The 24,606-nt window shown below is 41.7% G+C and overlaps 1 protein-coding gene across 3 annotated transcripts in view; it reads right to left on the bottom strand.

The window, feature by feature from the left end:
• The window catches only part of actn1 (actinin, alpha 1), a 70,059-nt gene that overhangs the window by 805 nt on the left and 44,648 nt on the right, over positions 1–24,606 (bottom strand). The window contains exons 7-21 of one of the 3 annotated variants that reach the window (XM_078278353.1): positions 23,741–23,822; positions 22,600–22,685; positions 15,385–15,477; positions 14,036–14,266; positions 13,116–13,263; positions 12,016–12,166; positions 10,787–10,895; positions 10,230–10,370; positions 9,300–9,482; positions 7,968–8,102; positions 6,749–6,928; positions 5,969–6,115; positions 2,812–2,892; positions 2,414–2,479; positions 1,910–2,068 (exon numbers count right to left, since the gene is read on the bottom strand). In XM_078278353.1, the coding sequence (XP_078134479.1) occupies positions 1,910–2,068; positions 2,414–2,479; positions 2,812–2,892; positions 5,969–6,115; positions 6,749–6,928; positions 7,968–8,102; positions 9,300–9,482; positions 10,230–10,370; positions 10,787–10,895; positions 12,016–12,166; positions 13,116–13,263; positions 14,036–14,266; positions 15,385–15,477; positions 22,600–22,685; positions 23,741–23,822 (1,992 nt within the window). The remainder of the gene's footprint in view (positions 1–1,909; positions 2,069–2,413; positions 2,480–2,811; positions 2,893–5,968; positions 6,116–6,748; positions 6,929–7,967; positions 8,103–9,299; positions 9,483–10,229; positions 10,371–10,786; positions 10,896–12,015; positions 12,167–13,115; positions 13,264–14,035; positions 14,267–15,384; positions 15,478–22,599; positions 22,686–23,740; positions 23,823–24,606) is intronic. The other 2 variants (XM_078278352.1, XM_078278351.1) reach the window with 2 other exon arrangements.

Genomic DNA, 24,606 nt, shown 5'->3' on the forward strand with positions numbered 1-24,606 from the left:
AGTACTTAAAGTAATAAATACACAAATACATACACTATGTATGTATGTTAATACACTAGTGCAGAGTCATCCCAGTCAATAAAATATGTGGACAAGCATAGTTCTTCTCGGCTGTAAGTGACTTTGGACTCACTTAACCCTGTACACATCCATACAAGCTGCATCCATACACAGAGTTTCAGGGAGCACTCAGCTGCTGCGTCTATGCGTGCCGCCATCTTTCATTATTATAAAGAGCAGGTGTCTGGATTTAGATTTGTTTTAATATTTAAAAAATGTATACGTCTGTAGGGTGGCTTGTGGCAGGGAGATAGAGGTGTCGCCACTCAACCACCAGATTGGTGGATCGATCCCAGGCATGTCAGTGTCCCTGAGCAAGGCCCTGAACCCTAAGTTGCTCCCTGCATGCTGTATGTTTAGCTGCCCACTGTTCCCAATACTTGGGATGGGTTAAATGCAGTAATTCAATTTCACTACATTGTACTGTCAAATTGTATGGGACAAATTAAAAATATTGTTTTGTTTTAAAACTTTTTTTTTTTTTTTTCATTTAACTAAAAATCCCCTGTAATGTGAAAGAGTTGTTACTATTACATATCTGCAGAGCAATGGCGCTTTCAGCCACTTTCATCTCATTTTACGGTCGAGCCCATTCTACAAACAATGAGTGCTGGAATAAATGAGTCAAACATCTGGCAAGCCAAAGAGACTTAGATATTTCTCTCTGCAGTCGGCAGACAAAAGTCAAGGTAACATGGAAAAGAAGTCCAGTGAGATGTCTTTGTTGCTCCATTTCTATCAGATGTGTGAGTAACATCAAGAAAGTATAACTGGGCTCTTATTTCTGTCCTTTAGTGGTTAGAAATACATTGTTGTAGGGTATCAGGGACTTAATGAATAATTTGGCAGCTGAAGAGTTTTCTGGCTTTGAAATTCCGTGGTTGTGAATAGATTTAAACAGGCTCCTTAAAGACATCTCAAAACCTGCATTTACTGATTTTTTTGGCCACTTGGAGACAGTGGAAACAAGATGTTACAGAACATACAGTATAATCACATTTAGGTTGATATGGCAAACATTAGCATTCATTTACAGTCGCGTTTCTGGCCACCTGATGAATGTAAGTCTAATAGTCACTCTCTTTTCAGATTGGTTTTGGCCTCCAACAACTCCTGAGGGAAATATCTGGCTCTTTAGCTGCTAAATGCTCCACTATGTTCACCAGCTAGTCGGTGACTTTGTCTGCCTGCTGTTTGGTGCGGGACAGGTAGTGTACACTGGTTTTATTAGAGTGTTTATCCACTGAAACAGCTGCGTTTCACGCCCAAAACGACACTTATGAGAGTGAACCACAACAGAAAACCAAAACAATGAGCTGGGTGATGCTTTCACATAAAAAAGTCATTTGATTCATTGTTAATGTAAAAAGCTTTAAATGTGCTGCTTAGTCTTTTTCCGTGTTTTTATTTGTGCTTCTTCATGTCTGTGTCTCTTTTCTGCTACCCTAAACGTGTATTAAACATTCATCTGCTTCATCAGCTTAATCCACAGTGGGAATTTCTACTCTGTGTCATTATAGAGAATAGAATAGAATACACTTTATTGTCCCTGAGGGGAAATTTGTCTTGGGCATAGTGCTACAGTCTGTTGCTTAACAATACAAACATGTAACAGAAAAACTATTCTAAAATCAACATAAAAACACCATAAGATCAACAAAGCATCTTAGGACATGAAGGAAGGACACACGACTGTACAGACAATACCACATCTTAAAAAGTGACTGTAGTAATTAAAGTGCAAAAAGTGCTGGTGTATTTATTGCACTTTGCTCTGATGTGCTAAGATTTACTGTTGAAGTTCAGCAGCTTGATAGAGGCTGAGATATAGACAACAACAAGGCCGTACCTTATCCCCTGCCAGGACTTTGAAGGAGGCCATGACTTGGTCGGCGGTGTCCGTGTCGGCCGTCTCGCGCGACATGAAGTCAATGAAGGCCTGGAAGGTGACGATGCCCATCCGGTTGGGATCCACTATGCTCATGATGCGGGAGAACTCGTTCTCCCCCTGGTGGCAACAGAGAGGAACTGTGAGGCTCAGTCGCCGTGGTGACAGTCCCCACGGCAACACACAAAAACGCACAACAAAGGGCAGGTATCTGCACTCAAGAGATATAACTTGTTCCTTGTTTTTGAATTAAGTCGAGGTACTGTTGAATTTGCATCACCATGCATTCTAATACATTCCTTAAATGGAACAGTATGGAAAATAAACCATCTTTTTAAATCTGAAACAACAACAATAATAATAATACATACAATGAAGGTTACATCTATCCATTACCACTTCCGACTGGTCTCGTTAATTACACGCAAACAAACATTCATACTTAAAGAGTGCTCGTGGCTTTACCAGGTTGTAACCAACGGAGATAAGGCAGGTTTTGAAGTCTTCGGCGTCCATGATTCCTGATCTCTTCTACAAGGTCCGTGATGGACAAACGAAACCAGGAGGAGAAGGAGAAAGATGCAGAGTGGCAGGGATAGCGGAGGGAAATCGTTGGAAGAGTAAAGGATGAACAAAGAGACGAATTAAGGAGGAAAGACACAACAAGCCACAATGTGGACGTTGCAAGGTTTGTGGAAATCACAAAGGGAATTTAGACCGGAGGGATGAGCAGTAAAAGGTGGGAATAGAGGGAGAATAAGGGAAAGGATAGAGGTACAGGGGGGGGGGGGAAGTACAAAAGAAAAAAAGAAAAAGAAACCAGTTAAACCTCTTACAGCAGAGGTGTGGCTACGAGTAAGTACCTGTGCATCGTTGGCGATATCGAAGCCCAGGCTGATCAGGCAGGCCTTGAACTCCTCCGCGCCCAGAGTGCCCGAGTGGTCCTGGGGTGTGGGGGGGGCCAGTGCCAGGCGAGGCCATGCAGCAACACATACAGCGGGGTCAGTGACGGTGAATGGGGTGGGATGGGGAGGTAGGTGAGGTGGTGTTGGGGGGGGGGTGGAGGGAGTGCACCATGCACAGGGGGTAAAAGGAAGTGAGAGGGGGGAGGGGGGGGGAGGGGGTGGGGGGTGAAGGGAGAGGGCCATGCACGAGATAAAGAACAGAGAACACAGTGCATATTGATTAGGATGTGGCAGGTGAACACACTGCTGGGCGAGGCATTCAGAGGCGTTAATGTGCAGTGCAGGCAGACTACAGGGCCCTGCGGTGGGGTTGTTCATATCAACCATGGCACATGGTACTTTACATCACAAAATAGGCTTTCTTAGAAGGGCATCATCAATGCAAAATGCTTCATTTAACACTTCATACAATCACATTCATTTTCCCATATACTCATATGACGTAAACGTAGATACACATACTTTGGGCTGCGACTAACGATTTTTTTTCCATTATCGATTCATCTACTGAATATTTTCTCTATTTATTTTTTGGTTGCTTGGCCTATTAGATGTCAGCAAATAACAAAACAAATGTTCATCACAAGCTCCCAGAGCCTAAAGCGTGATTTATGGTTGTGCGGAGGCTCCATGCGGAGCTTTCACCGTAGTCTACGTAAGTGGCCTGAAGTTTATACTTATACTGCGTCGGTGTGTGCGTCGAGCCGGCATGGGTGTGTGTGTGGGGAGTGCGTGATAGAGCGAGGGACAAAGTGAGAGAGTGAAGTGATTAGCTTCGGAGCGATTACTGACTCTAGAGTCATAGTGAGAGAAACAAAGTGTCTCCCCTGTTCTTTCTGACTACGGTGGGAAATCTGTACCAGGAAAAGTTAAGCCTCTCCTTGATTTCATGTTGTTTGTGGAGAAGGAGAACCAGGAAATGAGTCGGGGGGAAATGCAACGCTACCAAGCCACGGTCGAGCGACGTGTCGTTACAGAGGTGCGCGTCAGGCTATGGCGTAGGTCCGTGTCTCCACGTACCTACGTACGTAGCCACGGCGTAGATTTAACACAGAAGTATAAATCAAGCTCAAGTGTTTCTTCTTAAAATGTCTCATTTTGTCTGACCAACAGTCCAAACCCAAATATATTCAGTTTAATACCATACAGGACTAAGAAAAGGGGAAATAATTTACAATTGAGAAGCTGAAACCAGTCATTTTTTATCCATTTTTCCTTAAAATTACTAGTGGAGTTTTAGAACAGCTCGCATTAAGCTTCTATCGATTAAGCAACTCATTTTTTCAGCTCTACTAAAGATTATTTTCACTGTGGATTAATGTGTTGCTTAGTTTCGTTAGATTATTAAACTAATTAAGTAAGTTTATGAAATGGTGATATGATGAATAATCTTAAACACCCATCCCAATTCCATACCGTAGAAATGAAATATGAAACAAAAGTTCAGGTTCACAGTCGGCTTCCTGTGGGCTCCGATCCTCAACCTCAGGTATTGATTAACAAATGGCCAGCTCTGGAAAAATGCATGATGTAATGGCGGAGTCAGCAGGAGAGCTGGGGTGTGGAGGAGGAAGGAGGGAGGGGGGGGAGCTAAATAAAAACTCATCCATAATTGGTGCTGTTTCTGACACAGGGAGCCCCAGTGTAAACACTAGGTTCTGGAGGTAGGAGGGGTGGGTGAGAGGGAAGAAAGCCGGTTTCATGATTCTTCATTTCCATTCTACATGCTCTGTATTTATTGTCTTATTTAATGCAGATATTCTTGTATGTCACAATAAAAGATTTCAGCTGTTTCATGAGGCTGAGTCTGGCTGCCATTTTCCTTCATATGCCTCAAAGCCCCCGAGCTTTTAAAGACGAATGATGTGTGACTGAACTGTAAGTCTCTTTTCAACCAAGCGGTTAGGGTCAATGCACAGCCTGATGCATTAGGGTCAATGCACAGCCTGATGCATTACACACACACACACACACACACACACACACACACACACACACACACACACACACACACGGCACACTAAATCTTTTCTGCTTAAAGGGGTCAGTAAAGGTTTGCCGTGAGCCACACTTCAGGCAGACCCAGAAATGACATATTCTCACCTCAACTTCTTTGCCTTGTTGATGCGGTCTAAATATATAAAAGACAAACCTGTGACTCCACATGCCAGAAGTTATTACATTAATCTTTAAAGCAGACGTTTGACACTTTAGGAAATACACTTATTCACTTTTCTGCTGAAAGTTAGATGAGAAGAGGGCATGGATCTTCTCGTTAACTCTCTCGGCAAGAAAGTGAATAAACATCTAACTATAAATCAATGAATCTCTGTGTGCATTTTTTTTGTGTGTGTGTGTGTGTGTGTGTGTGTGTCCCGCATGCGCAGTACAGCAGCAGCGGGGTCGGGGAGTTGCTACATCCCTAGACGGCTGATTGCGGTGCAAGGCTCTGCTACCAATGGAGAGCCTACGAGCCTCTGTACAGCAGCAGGGGCGGGATCAAAAAAGCAACTAGCGACTTTCTGTAGAAGAGAGATGCCAGTATTGTGCCTGGGGAGAGCGCGCTCTCTCTCTCTCTCGCTCTCTCACTCTCTCTCACACTCTCTCTCTCTCACTGGGGAGCAGCAGCGAGCCGACGGCCGCGTCCTGTAGCGGGCGCATCGTGTAGTTCTGCAGATAGGATCTGTGCGCTGTGCAGGAGGAAAAGTAAGAAAGACATTCTCTCGCTTCTAACCTTCTCTCTGTGGGATCATTTTTATAAGTAAATACAGCCGAACTCTCAGCACAGCTGTTGTCTTATGTCTTAGGGGATTTTTTTCAGACGATGTCGCGTTTATAAAATCATGATTTCAGCAGTGCAAAAAGAAAAAAACACATACTGGGAACGTTCCGAACAGGCTCCAAACGGGCACTGCACTAGTGTTTCCCAAATGTCGAACTATTCCTTCAATAACATGAAACCTTTTTTGTTTCCCATTTCTCACTATAATGTAAATGAGCTGCGTAGCACCTACAGCGCCTCTCCTCGCCACCGGGACATGGTTTGAGTACTGACCCTGTCGAAGTGGTTGAAGGAAGCGCGGTACTCGTTCAGCTGCTCCTGGCTGATGCCCTTGGCGTCCCGCGTCAAGACCTGGTTCTCGATTTCGTTGATGGTGCGGGCGATGGTGGTGAGTAGCTGCTCCCAGCCCACGCGGATGTGCTGCAGGGGGCAGAGAGAGAGAGAGAGAGAGAAAGAGAGAAAGAGAGAAAGAGAGAGAGAGAAAGTTAAAGGAAGAGAGACAGAGAGTAAAAGAGTCTCAGAGGCATTGGTTTTAGATGGTTTTTAGCCTTGGGTTAAACAGTGGTTTGAAAAAAAAGTAATGTTTAATTTAACCTGCATGGAGGATCAGATAACTGGGATTTGACTTCTTCAGCACAATACAGACCTACATAATAGCTTTGAAAATGGGTCAGTTGATGTGCAGAGCTTCAATAACAAGATGAATCTGAACTACTGGCCAGTAAAAATAATTCATGGCAGGCAGGCAGGCGGGGGTTTATAGTTTTCCAGCACTTCCACAAAAAGTTAAGTACACTGGAGCCTGGATGGTAAACTGCAACGTCAGGAAGGTTCCGTATTAAACTCTTTCCTGTGGTTGTCTCAACATCCTGCCACCCTTTGCTTTGTTCTCTGTGGCAAACCACAACCATCTGACACTAATGCAACATTTAACCACGCATGAAAAGTATTTGCAGTGTCCAGCCAGATGATTATGTCAACAAGACCAACAACAATCCCAGTCTTTTCTCTGTTATGTTTGGTGATTAAAAAGCCTGGCTGCAGGGTTTTTACCTCCATGGTGTAGTTGGTGTGCTTGTTGTCAAAGATGAGAGCTTCCTGAATGAGCTGGTGGTCTCCCTCCAGCTGGTCGATCTTTGGCTTGTAGTTGACAATGCTCTTCTCGTACTGGCGGAGGTGTGTCAGCTGGTCCTCCAGGGTGCCGTGCATCTCAATCGAGATGCGGCCGATCTCCTACACACACACACACACACACACACACAAACACAGTTTTGCATAGTGGAGGACATGAAAGGAATATACATAAATGACCCCCCTCCCAAAAAAAAACACCATTTCTGCCTGGCATTTATCAGTTACCCTTACACTACACTGTAATACAGACACATTCTTATCATATCTAATGTAGGTATTCAATTCAACTTTATTTATAGTGTCAAATCTAAGGACACTTTACAGATAGAGTAGGTCTAGACTAGGGCTGGGCGATATGGAAAAAAATCAGATGTCACGATATTTTTGACCAATACCTCGATGTTGATATTACAACCATATTGTAGGGTTGACTGTTGGTGCTTTCGCAAAATATTTACACAATGAGATTTCAGATAAATAAATAATGTTTATACAATGACAAAGTGGGTAAAGGCAAATAATAGAACAGCTAAAACTTTCTGGCAAGTTTTCACTCTACTGTAATGCAGCCTTTAAACCAGGAAAAGACTAACAGTAAGCCATGTTACGATATCCAAAATCTAAGACAATAACTAGTCTCATATCACGATATTTGATATAATTTACAGAGACCTTATATACCGCACTATAACGATTAACAGCCTGTTTTCACATAGCTTAATATCATTTCCTGGACACATCAGTGACCACATGAGATAAACATTACAATGGAGTCAGAAAGTTTGACCACTTCTTATTTTAAACTTGGACTGGTAAGCTTAAGACTAAAACAGAAAAATACTTTGCACATCTATAACGTGAGGCAGGTGCGTCAGAAGGGGGACGAGTAGCTCAAAAGTTGCAAAGAAACTCCCGCACACTGTCCAACTTGTGTCTAACAAAAATAAATGTAATAGCTGGCAACGTTTCCGTACTAGACCTTCCTCAGGCAAATGATGTTACATACTGAGAATGCCAGCTATTACATTTATTTTTGCATGTTAGACAGTGTGCCAGAGTTTCTTTGCAAAGTTTAAGACTTAAAACATAAAAATGCACAACATGGTCATTTTGAATGTCGGCATTTGTTTGCGCTGACCTCCATCTTGTTCTGGATCCAGGGCCCAATGACGTTGGCCTGGTTGGCAAACTGTCGGCGCAGACGCTCGTTGTTCTGCTGCCGGGCGTGTTCCTCGATCAGAGCCTGGTCACGCTGCGGCACCAGCTGCCGGACCTACAGCAGGCAGGAGAGGCAAATGTGATTATTCACATTAATGTGATGCTAATGAAGACGGGAGAATGAACCTTAGAATGGACAGAAAACATAGTATTTTGTTTCTACTTTTGCCATTTTCCATAATGATGAAGGCCTCTTAAACATAAACTGAAATTCTCCCCCCCAGTATCTACCTTTGGGCTGGCAGTAACAGGGAGCAGTGTAACAGCCAGGCTCATTTTATGTAATTGTTAGAGTCCACATCGACCAGAGTGCACAGAGGGGCTTGAACTCTGACATATTCAAAATGTATTCCTGTATTATAGTTATTAGTGTGCATTGTCCTTGATAAATAAACCTAAAATAAATAAACTCATGACAGAGACAATCTCCTTTTAGAAAACGCTAGCTGGGCCAAAAATATCATTTAGGATTTTCAGTTAAACATAAAAGGCTGCAACATCTTAAAGAGGATATGGGATATAAGTTGCAGTGCTCATATTATGCTTTTTGGCTTTTCCCCTTACCTTTATTGTGTTATATATCTTTTTTGTGCATGTTATAGGTTAACAAAGTGAAAAAGGCCAAAGTCCACCCCAAAGGGACTTACCATCTCCAACAGAAAACACTGTTCACAAACTGCTCCAAACAGCTCTATTGTAGTCCAGCCTTTACTTCAGAGACAAACGTGGTCACTTTGTAACACACGTTATAATGCTCTCCTAGCTGCTAGCGTGGCACTCCCTCATACTCTGCTTCTGACTGGCTAGTAGTCCTTACCTAGCTACTGCGCATGTGCGACTCCCAACAAAGATGGAACAGAAGTGAGATGTCTCACTCTGTAGCTAAAACAGAGAGCTCAACACACAGGGTGAAAAGAGGAGCTGCAGCAATGTGCAGTACAACAAATATATGGTGTTTTTTGATACTTAAACCATGTAAACCTATTCTGATATAACCTCTAAATACAATTATGAACCTGAAAATACCATAATATGAGCACTTTAAATATATTAAAGAGTAAAGAAATGTGTTTATTCATTTTCTTGCTGAGAGTTAGATGAGAAAATCAATCCCACTGGTGTGTCTGTGTATAACAAACCAAAGGACTGTCTGTACTGTGCAGACATGGAACTGCAGGATTAGATCTTCCTTGGATAAATATAGAGTAAAAACCAAGTGTGTATTTCCTTGCTCGTGATTGATTTGTATTACCTTGTCCCATTTGGCGTTGATCTCCTGTGGGTTGATGGTGGTGTAGGGGTTGGTGCCAGCCATATTCACATGATAGGTCTGCACGATCTTGGCAATCTCGTTGTGGATGCCCAGGATGGCCTGGCGCTCTTTGTCCGCCTCTGGCAGCGTGGCTTTGAACTGCTCGTGGGCTGTGCTCAATCCCTAAGACACAACACACAAACACAGACAATGAAAATCTAAAGCAACATTAAAAGACTTCTTTTTTTTTACAACTAAAGGAGAAATGTACTTCCCCTGTCTTCAAACTATAGTATTTATTTAAAAATCAGAAGGACAATGGTATGATTTCACAGTGTTCAAATCCCAGGATAAAATACACCAAAAACACATTAATATACAGTAGTGATACTGTGCACAGATAATATTTCACTAAATGTTGTAGCTTGGTTCTGGAAATGTTAGTCTTCAGTTAGGCGCTATTGACACATTTACTGTACATGTTCTTAGTTATTCCATGTGTTGTACATGCAATGGTCACACATTTATGACATATACATATTTTATATTTACAGTTCTTACTATATGCCCTTGGTTTCATACTTATGTGACTAGTAACATACAAGTTAGTAATCCATATGATTCCTATGCTTCCCAACATTTGACTTAAAAGAAGTTTGACGTTTTTGTGCTTTCTTGTCGAGAGTTGAATAAGAAGACTGTTACCACTCTCATATCTGTCCGGGAAATGTAACAAACTGGTCAGGTTAGCTTAGCATAAACAGGGACAACCAGCTAGCCTGGCTCTGTCCAAAGCCGTTCAAAGCAAATAACCCAAAATTGAATAAAATCTCATTCTTTTTGTTCATAACCCTACAACTGTTCACATTCTGCATGTTACTGCTTTTAATGATGCGATGGTGAATGACGTCTGGTCCTCTCTGTGCTCACCTGGATTTCTTCGATGGTGTGGACGATAAAGGTGTCCTGCAGATCCTCCATGGCGCCCTCCATCCAGTTGTTGAACGGAGCCGCTCTTTTGGCAAACTCGAGGTACAGTTGGTCAATGGTTTCAAGCAGCTTCTCAGTTCTCTGTTGAGCATTAATAACAAAACAAACAAGGTTAACACACCCAATCACAGGCCTTTTTAAATGCCCTTCAAAGTCCTGTTGTGAAGCTTTGTTTTATTCATATCTTCCAGAGAACTGGGGCATATACTGATGGATCTGGGGGGAGGGTCATGCTGTATTTTCACAAATAAAAAAAAAATCTCAAATCTCCCATCTTAAAAGGATCTTCAAGGCCAGCGGGAATCCTGAAAATCAAATTTCCTTACAAGCCTCTCAGCCTCTGCGAGCGAGAACAATTTCATCTCTAAATGTGTCATTATTTCTGCTCTAACCAGCACCAAGAAGGAAAGAGGAAACTAAAAAAGTGATTTTAGAAGTTAGACACTCTCCAGTATCTCGTTTATCCCCCCCCCAGTCTCTTTCTAAATTGGTCTCACCTGCAGAGCCTCGCTGCGTTTCTGGGTCAGAGCTCCCAGTGCGTCCCACTGGTCACAGATCCGCTGGCAGCGAGCGTTCACACTGGGGGAGTCGTAGTAGTCCAGCTCACTGGAACACAAACACACCGGGGAACAAGAGGTAGCTTAGCATTAGCGTCACCTGCATCACCGCAGCTTCCATTTACACTTTCTTTTCCTTAACCCTATGAACTCTGCAATAGAATGGTCCGACAGCGCCGACATTGGTATTTTCATCACAATAAGCAAAAAAATACCAATGTAGACATCTTCAAATGCATCATATCCCTAAAATCAGTACAACCTAAGCTGAAAGGTTATGTAAGTGAATAAACCATTATAATTAATTGAAGTATTGAAATTGTGTCATAAATAACAGAAACATAAAATCGGATATGTGTTTTCATCAAATTTGACTAAACAAAGACACAAAACATTGGTCCAAAAGATTTCTAAATGTAGAAACATGAACACAATATTTCTTAACACTCCAGAACTTGTAAAAAATTTTTGGTTTTCGAGATATGCTCATTTTTTTATGAGCAGAGTGTGAAGGTTTTAATAGTTTCATCGGCAATAGAATGATGTCACACGGTTTTGCACCGGACGTCACATAACGTAGTGACATCATCACGAGCATATAATGTCACGCGGCGGAAGACGGACGCCATAGCTTTCTGCTAAAAGAATAATTCCTCTAGCGGTTATGGTTTTTATTGTAGATCGATTGGAACAGGATCATGTAAAACACCGGCGGGAGGTCCGTTCTCTAACGGTTAAGCTGCTTTTCACCATCATCTTTCTTAGATGCACTTTAATGACTTTATGATCCGGCTGTGTCTTTGTTTATGGTGGGAGACATTTCTATTTCCCTAAAAGGCTTTCTTTCAGTTACTAGTTACAGGTAGGTTTGGGTTTCTTTATTTCTGTTCACTTGTTCACTGCTTCATCATTCACATCTGCAAATTAACTGAACCAGAGCTCCAGAGAGTGACTTTTGATGTTTATGATGAAAATAATATACGCCTGACAAACCATTTGAGATCAACTAAAACAATGATACACATGGCGACAGTGACATGATCAATGCAACCATGGAAGAACAGATGCACTGACATTGCACCCCTCAACCTATCCTACTCTGTTTTATCCTTTATTGATCAATAGAAGGTAGCAGCACAAACTTTTTGCTCCCGTTTATCGTGTCTCACTTTAATTCCTGTGCGATGGCAGCGATCTGCTCCACGCGGTCCTGATGTGCCGCCAGATCGCTCTCGAAGGCCTCGTGTTTCTTCAGCAGGGCCTTGATCTCTGACAGAGAGGCCGTCTCAAAGTCATGCTTCTGCAGCATGTCCTCCTTACCTGCAGGGGGAGACGCAGAGAATGTACCAGCAAAGTGAAGACAAAAACATGTATGTCAAATCTATAGACAATGAGATCTGTCTGTTTAGAGTGCTTGTTAAACTTTCATTGTGTAATTTTTTGAGTTGATTCTTAGCAAAAAAAAACAACCTTTGTTCTTTCACAAATATGTGCTCATTCATGTGCAATTACTTCCACCAACTAATCAAAGTATTCTCGTATGCGGAGAATCTGCCATTTAGAATCATTCAGAATACATAGGAGCGAGTCGCTCGAATGACGGCCGCCATGTTGCCCCTCCATCTTTAAAATACGTTAGCCAAGGGGGGCTAGAAAGTAATATTCAGTTGGTTGTCATATACAATTTCACCGCTAGTTGGGAGAAATTCTTACACAATGTAGCTTTAAGTGAGAAAGGACAATTACTTATGGGCTGTAATCTTTTTTTTTAACATTGGTTCTTTCTGTGAATGATTGTAAAGATTTATAAAGAATGTGTTAACGGAATTTCCTCTCTAACTGGGATATTTTGGGACCGATTGGTGGGATTGCTGTGGACGAAGTACACCTGGCGATACACTGGTAAGAGCAAATGAGGTTTAACCATGTATGTGTATTGTGTGAACAGTTAACTTGATTTAATATTGTATGTAGCGTTTTCTTTTGCGGGGTGCAAAAGTTCCACCAAAACATGTTTCTTCCCGAGACTATTTTGCTGAGCCACCGTCGCTGCGTCCGGAGTTTAGCGCCGTCCAAGACAACTGCGATCGGTTTAAAGAAATGCAAACAACCCAGTGTTTTTTTTTCTCCTATCCCAGAATGTATGTGTGGTTTAGCCAGACCTTAGTCCACAGTGCTGTGGAGATAGATCTGGCAATGTGAGAGTAATATGAGATTAGAACACAAGCTGGATCTTTATATTCAGGCAGTGAGTATTTCTCCTCAGTACCTGCAGTCCAAGCTTCATGGATGGCTGCTTTCTGGCGGAATTTCTCCGCCAGGTGGTCGAGTCTTTCCAGCCTGCGAATCTCATTGAGGAGCCACTCCTCGTAGCCCTTCTCTGCTCCCTCTAGATTTCCCCATGCATTGTTAATGTCCTGTACGGGGCAAAGGAAAGAACATGTGAGAATTTTTTCTTGCCAAAAACAGAGAAGGAGAAAAGAACACAAGAATAGCAACATGTGTAAATAGGTCTATGAGTGCAAAGAGTGAAAATCTGTTCCGTAAAAAACCTGCTGGTGGGGTTATTGTGCTTTCATATCATATACATGCTGTACATTTTTGTCAATAGACCTTTCAGGACAGCCATGCATGCAGGTTTTTTTCAGCCACAAACAAGCTGTGAACACAACTTTGACATATCGCCTTTTAAGTTGATGTGGCGAACTAAATGAGTATGATCATTCAATTTTATAACAGATGTGACTGTGCAATTATTCACATGATATATTTGTACATTAAAATAAAAGAGCGCAGAAAAGAACATACTATATACAGTATATATTATATACTAGTATAGTATATATATAAGTATTTAGTAACAGGGTTGTGGCCACTGGTGACGTTAGCCACATCTTCTCCAGCTTCACCTATAAAGGTAACGATACTCTCTGCTATATTTGGACATTTGGATGGACATTTCACCAAGCAACCAAGTGAGACACGGGTTAAACATGGGATCTAATGTTCCCTGGCATCGCGTATGTCTACATGATTCATGCCAAGCAGGGCTGCTCGATTATGAAGAAAAAAAAAATCATAATCATGATTATTTTGGTCAATGTTAAAATCGCGATTATTTAACACGATAACTTTTTGTTTCGTTGTTTTGTTTTGTTGTTTGTACTTTTACGAGTGTCTGTGACCTACCGAGACCATCTTTCCCTCCGAGGGCATGAAGGCGGGCCTGTTGCTGAGCCTCAGCTTGGTCTGCAGCGTGTTGAAGTTGATCTCCAGCTGGCACTTTTCCTGCACTTTGGGCGGCTTGTGGAGGCGTCGGTAATCTCGGAAGTCCTCCAGCTTCTGCTGCATGGCCTGCATGGTGTTCTCGGGCAGGCGGTTCTCCAGCCAGGGGATGGTGCGCCGGATCCACTCCAACAGCTGGGGTGTTGAGGGTGAGGGGGTGTGGGTGTGTGTGTGTGTGTTAAAGAGAGAGGAGATGGGGGAGAAACAAGTACCATTCAAGGGAAAGAAAATGTAGATGCAAAGGAGAAGCATGCACATAAAAGGAAAAGAGGAATTAATGAGGTGTAGTGGATGTAATTCATGTTTGAAATGAGTGGGAAAAGAATACAGGTTGAGATAATTGGTTAGTGGTTCATTTCTTGCAACCTGATGTGTTTAAATGTCGGGTTGTTCAAACCAAAAGTTCAAAACCCCAAAATATTCAGTTTATAGTGACATAACACAAAGACAAGCAGCAAATCCTTAACTTTGAGAAACTGGAACCATTAACTATTTGGCATTTTGGCTTCACAAATCCCTTAGGAGGTCCTCAGAGTTACTGCAGGGGGGCCACCAAATTATTGTCAATTTATTGAAAGTTTTTTCAAAAATGAAAACGTCATAACATATTATTAGCAAATATAAATCAGCCTATTCGTGAAAAAAACAACAACAATGATACGCTTACTGGCCTGTTTAACATAAAGCCTCAGAACACCCACATAGGTGGTTTTTAGGTATTGTAGCTGATTGGACCTCTGCTCAGGTTGAAGGTGGGCCGGAGCTTTGATGGGAATTTATTAGGTCACATATCTTTTCTACCAATAAGAGTGATACAGGTACAACAAAGCTAACAGGTAACTCAGAAAGATGTCAATCCATCACAGTCTAGACACACCCACACAGTCCTGGGGAGAGGTCTAATCAACCACATTAACTGAAAACACCTGTGAGGATGTTCAGGGCCTTTAAAAAATGATTTATAAAAAGATGCCAACAATTATTATTTTAATAGCTTAGTATTCTATTTACTAAAAAGGTGCGTATAAAGGCTTTATTAGGATTAATCAAAAATAATCAAAATTGTTGCAAAATCCTTTTAGCACTGAAACCAAAGGCTTCCCAGGTGGTAAAAAACAACAACTAATCTAAAAAAATAATACTTTGGGAAATGCCCCCGGGGGCTGGGAGCGGCTTAAATAAAAGGAGAACAGGGAGGTAGAATAGCAGAGGAGGTGCAGGTCAATTATAGGAGAAAGTCGGGGAGTGCTCACATCAGTGGCCAGCTTCTCATAGTCCTCCATCAGCTGCTCATTCTCTTGGTTGACAGCCAGCACCTTGCAGATCCTGTTGGCCGCCGTCTCTGCCTGGAAGACAAGGGCGAGGGGAGAAACCGTGTGAGAGCACCATCTGTACTGCATAATGCATGTGTAGTTGGTGTGAGGCTATGAAGTTAAAGTCTTTTTAGTGGTGGAAGAAGTAAAATAACTTAAGTACAATTCTGAGGTACTGTATGTGTATTTTAAATTAAAAACATGATATAATATATGTTAAAGCAGTGGCTCCCAACCTTTCTGGCTTGTGACCACTGACAAAACCACTTTACCTGTAATGAACAAGTAAAATGGTATGTAGATGCACATCTATCTACACTGCCTGCTGTACACAAGCACTGCATGAGGAGTCATTTCAGATGAGTTGTTTTGATTAGATGTCATCCCTAAACGTCTCAGATAGTTCTATTTAAAGGGAACATATGTAATAGTTCTGCATTAAAATGCATAAACGTTAATAAACGTAATGAGAATAAGACTTGAATTCATTAACTCGTCCTTGAACAGATTTTTTAAATCGGCAATGTTGGTTAACAATGAAAACTACAACTCCCACGATCCCACGCAGCGCCACAACGTCATCAAAAGTCCGTGTTTACATGCATTGTTTTGATTGAGAGACCCCTTGCGGCAGAAAATTACATATTGCACGTTTAATTAACTCTGTATGGCTTAAAGAAGTAAATAGATAAAGAAAAGATTAAGAGTTTTCAAAAAATATATACAAATGTGCAGCAGAACTTTTTACTTCTTTCCTATCGCATTTATAATATCACAACCTCTTTGATTTTCTTATGACGCTTTGAGGGGGCTCAACCCCCAGGTTGAGAACCACTGGGCTGAACTAACTGTATATAAAGTAGAAACTCCTTTGACCTGCTACAAAACTAAATTCAAATGCTGCTTACACACAGAACCATCAGAATTAACAACCTAACAATGTCATGTATAACGAGTACTTTTACTTTTGATTCTTAAGTACATTGTGCTGCTCTGTATTTAAAGCAGGACATTTTCTTGTAATAGTTGCATATGATAGGGTTCAAAATTAACTTTTTTGTCCGGCAGCCAAATGGCTAGTGAATGTTCAAATTATACCAGACACTCAATGGATTACAATTGTTGTTTTTTGGCTGCTGAGTGAAGCAAATCAACCAGCTGTTGCATATTTTACCAGCATTTGGCTTATGGATGGTGCTAATTTTAAACTCATTCATTTCCGCTATTAAAACTGCATCCATCCATCTACGCTGCCTACACAAGCACTCCAAGATTTCCCAATTGAGACATTTTGGGGGTGAAGCAATGGATCAGCGACAACGCTGCAAGCAGGTAAAAAAACAGGACAGCTGCTGTATGATGTCGTCTCTGTGTCTTAATAATCCAATGTCGGTTTCCAGACCCAGGGAGCTTCAACAAGGACATGCTGTATCATATTGTACCTGTCGTCAGGTGTAGGGGCACCTTCCTCTCTGCACCAGTCTTTTAATAGAACAGCAGAGTGCAGCGGGTTATTTTAGCCTCTCAGCCTACATACAGTACAGAGACCCGGGGAAACAGCAGAGCCAGGCATCCCTGGGGGAATAAAAACGGCCCAGTGGGGATAAAGAGGGGCTCCATCCATGACACAACACTTCCTTACACATTGGCCTCTTCATCACTGGACCAGCAATGCATGAGCGAAGCGGAGTTTCCATGACAACGTGGAGTCAGTTAACCCTTTGGGTTCAAGATGAGTAAATGTGGTCAGGGAGGGCTCATTGAAAGCAAGAGCAGAGCAAAAATATACAGAGAAATGTAAGCAACTTGCACAAAGTCAGGAGGATATGTGGTGGATTTTTAGCTCAGAAATGTTGCATATTCAGCTCCATATGAAACTTTTTAAAGTGTTGAAGTTAAAGTGCTCCAGTGAATATCAAAATTGAAAGAAATCCATGTGCGACTGTCACGAATCAACCCAAACTGCACCATTATCGATTTCTCTCGGAAAGAGCTTGACAAGGAAATCCATTGATTTAAAAGGCGGTATACAACATCGCGGAAGTGTCCTTTCAGAAGAGCAGACACAGTGAGATAGACTTAAATCTCCTGCCCACCCCATTCCATAGCTGAGAGACTGGCATCCCCCACAGAGGACTGCTTCCAGCCTCCTTTGTCAGAAGATCACGGGGGAAACTTGGCTCGGTTGGAGACACATGCTCCACCGAGAGCAGCGGGCCAGCTGCCTTAAAAGGAGAGCCAGGATGTGCAGGTTGTGCTTCTGTGAGCAAACGTTTGCACGCTGGGCCTGTTTACTGACAGCCAGGACCTCTTTTATGAATGACTTTGTCCTGACATCAGAGGTAGCAGAGACAGGACAGTGGGAGGATTGATTAAGGATCTCACAGTTGATCTGTGAAGCCAAGGACCTACAGTAGCTCTAGTCTGATTCTCTCATCTATCTATCTATCTATCTATCTATCTATCTATCATAATGTTTTCATCACAGAGATGAGCAGGTTTTTATTATCTGATGGTCTTTCAAAAACCCAGAAGGCCTTCTAACACTTTCAGTAGTTTTCAAATTATTTCTAGTATCATTCATTTCTGTCAACTGCACAATTAAAAGAAGGTAAATGGTAGACAGAAGTGACCCATCTCCTGGCTTAATCTGTATGTGGGGGTAAACAATATTAAAAAGTTATATTGACAGGTGCATTTATCCAGGATTTAAAAATCCTAAGGTCGTGAGTCCTTAAACCCCACCCTCATAAATCTTTTTGACTAGCCATTAAATTTGTTTACATTTTATTTATGCACTTAAACCTGCAATAGCTTTTCTTTTTTTTGCCACTTGGGGGCAGCAGAAACAAGCTGTGAAGACAACAGTTACACATTATCATAACATTAAATTTACACATTACCATATTTTAGAGCAGCTTTGAGGTTATGTTTGACTTAATGTAACCAAAACACTTAATTAAGTTACAGTGAAGTTCCAGCCTTTGGATGTGAGTGTGTTTCTAGTTGCATCACCTGCACATAATCTTGTCGAGGTTGGTTTTTCTTATTTCTTACATCACTTCTTTTGCTCAGAGTACATCATATCATATGTAGACTAGACTGACCTTCTCCACACTGCCAGGTATGCAACACTAAATCCCTTTAAAATAATTAATTATATTCCCCTAAAAACAGTCAAGTCATGTTTTGTTTGTTTTTTATGTACAAAACAGAGAAAGATATTTCATTTCTGGCGTTACACTTTAGAAAACAGATGTAACATTTTTACTATATTAAACTATTATATTTTTTTGATCCAGATGGACAGAACATTTTTTGAGACTTCTGTAAATCCCTTAAAACGGTCTGTAAGATAATATATAAGAGGCACAAACTAACACTGACCCTTTCTTTGCAAAGGTAACGTGAGGATGTTCATGTCCACGTCAGGCCAACAAGGAAAAGTAGGAGTGATGGTGTTTTTGGGGAAATGTGTGCCCTGGAGGGAGCAATCTGAGGCGTTAAGACAGTGTGTGAGATCCACGCCAGCGCTCTGTGCCAGCCTGCAGTGGTTTCCAGACTCCTGCTCCATTAACAAGTGGATCCTAATAAAGATTTTAAGTACAGGGGGCTTAGCGGATATCCTGTGTGTGTGTGATAAGTCTCTTTTATTCTCCGCAGAGATCTCTAGCGGATTTAGCCTGTCTTTGGCATAATGTATTCCTCTGAGAGTGTAAGAACTGTATTCATGTTGGCAGAGGAGAAAGGTTGGGCGCTTTATCAAGGATCAATATGCTGCTGAAAGCGCACAGATAAGGAAGTGCTGAGGGTTTGGTTTCCCACCGGGGCCACCCACTATAGAAATGTATTAAGTTATGACAATTCAAGGCACATACATAGTTCAGCAGATCTGCTCAGTGTTAAGATATCAGCAATATACAACAGTATGTGTGTGTGTGTGTGTGTGTGTGTGTGTGTGTGTGTGTGTGTTTTGGTCCGGTTAATGTTTTTAAATGAGTGTGTATCGACCAGAAATACAGGCGCTTATTTACATATCCAGCAGTTACGGAGGAGGAAACACATCGGAGGAACACATCGTTCATTTGGAGCTGTGTTTGTGTCCAGCTGATGAATCTTAGTCCAATATTCGCACTCCTTTTTTAGCTCTGGTCTGTTTTAATACCAACAACCGAGAAAAATATCTGGCTCTTTAGCTGCTAAATGCTCCACTATGTTCACCAGCTAGTCTCTAACTTTGCCTGTCTGCCATTTGGTGCTGAGCAGGTAGTGTACAGTGGGTTTGTTGGAGATTTGTTTTGTTGTTGCTGAAAACAGCTTCCCACTGAAGCTGGAAACAACTCTGTGAAAGCAGTGAGAGGGAACCAGAACAGTTACCATAAACCTGGGCTGTAGTCAAGTCCACCTTTGTCGAGTCCAAGTCAAGTCCAAATGAGACAGTCAATACCGAGACAAAAAAAAAAAAAGAATCCTCTTCCAGACCACTCACTATCCTGTTCATGATTTATGTGATGTGAGAGACAGTATATCTTCTACTTTAAGATGATCATTTTGGTTTATTATTTGTAATAATCAAAAAGCAAGTGCAGAGTAACGCACATAGGATCAAATTAGGCCATATTATTTACTTAAAATATAAAATGGAAATGTTCCTATTCTTGAACTTATTACTTGTCCTGAAGAATTCATAGTACAAAGTGCTCGCTGACATTGTGTCTGTGGCCTAAATGAAAATGATTGATACTTGATGATTGAGGTATGTGATGCAGCCAGGTGTATACCAGGCGACCAATCTCAATGCCTGTTCTAGATGGATTCTGAATGAAACCGATACCTGTTTTCTGAACAAGCGCGCTTCATCAATGGTTTTATTTTGAAGGAAGAAGTTACTTTAGAACAAAAGCATATAGTGCTGGACTCGGTCGAGACCAACTAGAATATTTTGCGAGGCCAATGCCGGAGTTAAGTCCGAGTCCAAACGCCAACGAGTCCAAGACGAGTCCGAGACAACAGAAAAGCGACTTGAGTCCGGATGACGAAAGCCTAAACGATAGGACCGTAGGACTGTAAAACCGAAACAATGGGCTGAAGGATGCTAAAACACTTTGGAATAATTGTCTGTGGGTTTATCACCACGAGCGACCCCTCTCCCCTCTCACATTACACATCTTTACTTATGTGCTAAGATGCTTCGTTGACCTTATGATCTTAGATTATGTTTTTATGTTGATTTTAGAATGTTTTTTTCTGTTACATGTTTGTGTTGTGAAGCAACAGATTGTAGCACTATGCCCAAGACAAATTTCCCCTCATGGACAATAAAGTGTATTCTATCTATTGTTAATTAATCCAAGAATATTGATTATAGCAGCTTTAAAAACCGAGCCCTCAAAATGTGACATATACATTTCACAGCATCAGTATAATGGCTGATAAAAAGGAACACTTACTTCTAAACAAATGGCATCTTTCAATCTTTAGTAATGACATATTACTAAGATATTGTATTGCCTGATGTTGTCTTTTTTTTTGGAGAGTTCAAAATGTAAGCAGCCAAAACAATTGATGTCAAAACGACTGTGGTCATTGTCTGCCAGAATTTCTTTTTTCCATTTCATTTCTCACCTTCTGCTTGCCTGAGAACGCGTGGTAGTAACACGACACATAAGTCATGACGGCCTTCTCATCTGGCCTCAAGGTGCTAATGATATCTGCCCAGGGAACAGAGGAAAGGGGAGAGAGGACAGAGAAGAGAAAAAAATGCACAAGAGTAAAAGAGTGCGGAGACAAAAGGGCCAGCAGGGGCGCAATCACAAGAGAAGGCAACAGTGGCGGCACAAGTCATCTCCAGTCTACCTCTAGGTTGGTTGGTTTTTCAGGAAATCTCAATTTCAATGTTAGCAGATGATAGCAGGCACTGAATATGGAGTGGGAAGTGAACGAGCAAAGTGAAAATAAAGTTTTTTGAAAATGTATTAATATGTAGTTTATTTATGTAGCTGGGAGGCTCCGGCTCAGTTTAACACATTGAAGCCAAGTGCCGCAAGCAGTTCTGGTATCTATTATCTGCCAAAAACTGTCAAATATGGAGGATGGAGTCAGTCAACAGTCAGTCATTTTCTCTAATCATTAATTTTGTATGGAAGGGGGGGACTTTTTCAACTTACAAACTTTGTATTTCTTTGTATTTTAAAACTAAACTTGATCAAGTTTTAATTTAAGAACCTGCCATTCTCAGATCTATGATGCAAACTAGAGTCCAGCTGACGTTTCTCCACGCCCTCCAGTTTCACTGTAAACAGACAGAATCTTTTTTATTATCCGAGTTGCTTAAACACAGCTGTGTCGAAATACTCTCACTGCTGCTGGGCCTCTCAGATGATGAACCTGGCTCTTATATAACTTCTGCTTTGAGATGCTCCGCTGTTTCTCCCCTGTCTCTGCGCAGCACAATCTCAGAGTTTCTGTTGTGCCTAAAGATACAGCTGAGACTATCAGACAAAACATTCATTATCCAACAGAGAAAGGTCTGATACAACACTTCTTCCCTGCAGAGAAACAAGGAAACAGACTCCCTACCTAAGCCAGACAGCGCATATCCATTCAAATTAAGAGACAGCTTGCTGCTCTCCTTTTCTTGCCACTTTTAATTTTTATTTCATTTTCATTTGTTCCTCTACACACCATTTAAGCTGTCACTCTCATGTCTGAATGTAACCATTTAAATGCATGCAAGACTAATTCGTTTCCCTCCGTCAGCACCCGTGGCTTTTTATCACAGGCAGTCACCATCAGTTATCAGAGCAACTTCGCCGCCCCTCCCGCTCCGCTCAGCTTCTGCTCAGTGGAACAAACCGCTAATTAGGAGCGAATTTTGCTCGCCTGTGGTGCCGTAAAAAAAAAAAAACAGGTAGACCGGAAATACACTTGTGCTCATTGCCTCTGAGAACAGAGTTGTCGTCCCATCATGCATTTGGTGGTGTGAACCATGCGGAAAGTGAAGTAGAGTGACCCCTGCAGGGGGGCGTTGTGCACTGCAGAAAGAGAAGGGAACCGTTAGGAGAAACACCCGGAAGTAGAAACAATGAGGGAGGAGGGAGGAGAGGAGTGAGGAGGAGGAAGCGGAAGAAGGAGGAGACGCTGCATCCAGGATACCTTCTGGGCGCCTGAGAAGGCGTGGTAGAAGCTAGAGACGTAGGTCATGATGGCCTTCTCGTCCGGACGGGCAGTGCCCACAATGTCTGCGGGGAAGAGAAGGGGGGGGTCGGAGGAATGGAGGGTGAGGTTGAGCACAGGTTAATTAAGAAACAGGAAGTGGAGCTGGGGTTCAGCTCTTCACATAAACAACATCCAGAGTGGAAAGAAAAACACGCTGTGTCACTGTCCAGATGTGCCGAGCGGGGAGGATTTGATTTAGCCCTTGCAGTCTGTCTCAGACACTGGAACACACACAGACTGTGCAAGTCTACAAGCACAATACTAAGCAGAAAGCATGTTTGAAGATTTAGGATGACGTCCAAAGGCTTTGATTTGTTTGTAGAGCGAGAACTGCATATTTTACATTCAGTAGAAAAAGGACGTGTGTCTCCCTCTGTGTGCACAGCTGCATGTGTGACTGTTAAGGCCAAAATATAATCTCTCAAAGAAATTGGTGCCTAGAGATTAATGAGCAGCCTACCTGTTCAGAACTTCATCTATGTCTCCTCTAGGGCTCTCTCCTCCCGTAGAGACATGCAGGAAAAGCTCTAGACAGGGCTCGCGTGTGTGTTGGATTTTGAGAGGCTTGACTACAGTGTGCGTCACATAGTTGTAAACGGAAAGAAATTGTACCGTAATGTAAAATGTTGTCATTGATTTCGCTGAAATGAATTTTATAAAATTGGTATTGAATAAAAGTATCGTTCAGGAACCGGTATTGAATTCCAGTACCGGTATGGGAATGTTTTCACCGATACCCACCCTAGTCTCCTTTTGAAAGCACTTCAACTCTCACCGCTGCCAGCACAGAGGCAAATGGTGCGGTTCAGCAGTCAACTTGTAGAGAGATGTAATGTAAGTAGGAATATCAAGAAAAGCTCTGCCCATTTTCACACCTTTGCAGACCTGGCTAATCGCTGGCAGATTGCAGCTTTTTTTTTTTGGGAATTTATAAAACAAAAACTGTGCGGTGCAGACCCCGTCTACGTCCTGAAGGGAGCTTTGCATCACTTCTGAGAGAGAGTACTTTGGTCTTTGAACACAGGAAGAAGTCTGTTCTCCTCATCATCATTGTACTAGCCCCCGCCCCACACCTCACCTTCTGCATCCAACATCTTGGGGATGTCCAGGTACTTCTCTGCCACGTCAAAGGCTGTGTTCAGGTTGGTCATGGGGTCGTCCTGGCAACGGCAGACAGACACAGCACACCATCAACACCTTGCACACTCTCTAAACAACTGACAGGAGGAGCGTGTGTGTAACTACAATAGGAAGACATGTTTGGAGATTTCTCACAAAACATCTTTGTTAAAAGCTGTAAGTTATCATTTAGAAAGGTTCAACTCTTGTATTGTTTTTTTTTGTGTTAAGTACTGTTTTCTACTTTTGTTGCTTGTAGAGGCAGCAAAGCTATAAACCCAGATTTTCAAGATGTAAGCAACAGAGCTACAGGTAATTAAATACATTTTTGAGTCATTAATAATGAATCTATCATTGATCATATCAATCATAGTCATTGATCGACAGGAAATTCATCTGCAACTATTTTGCAAGTCGGTTTATCATTTGAGTCTTTTTTCTTTCCTAACAAAAATGCAGAATGTGAGGATTTGCTGCTTTTTTCTGTTTAATGTGATAGTAAACTGAATTATGTTTGTGTTTTGGACTGTTGGTAGGACAATACATAATTGGCAGATTCATTAATTATTAAAATAATGGTTAGTCGAAGAAGCCCTATTTTGTAGCTGCTCTCAACAAAAACTGACAGAAAAGCACTTGTGCATCTACAAATTGAAAACAGAGAAATTATTTTTCTTTGCGGAGTCCTTTTTATAATTTACCATTAGCAAGATGAATGCTTTGGTTTTATTAATAAAATGCACTGTTTTTTTGTTTTTTTTACATTCTGTTGCTTGAAAAAGCTCGCAAATAAAGACCTCTCAAATAAAAGCACGAGCGCTCTTT

This window comes from Sander vitreus, chromosome 20 (genome assembly GCF_031162955.1).
Source record: "Sander vitreus isolate 19-12246 chromosome 20, sanVit1, whole genome shotgun sequence".
Lineage (NCBI taxonomy): Eukaryota > Metazoa > Chordata > Actinopteri > Perciformes > Percidae > Sander > Sander vitreus.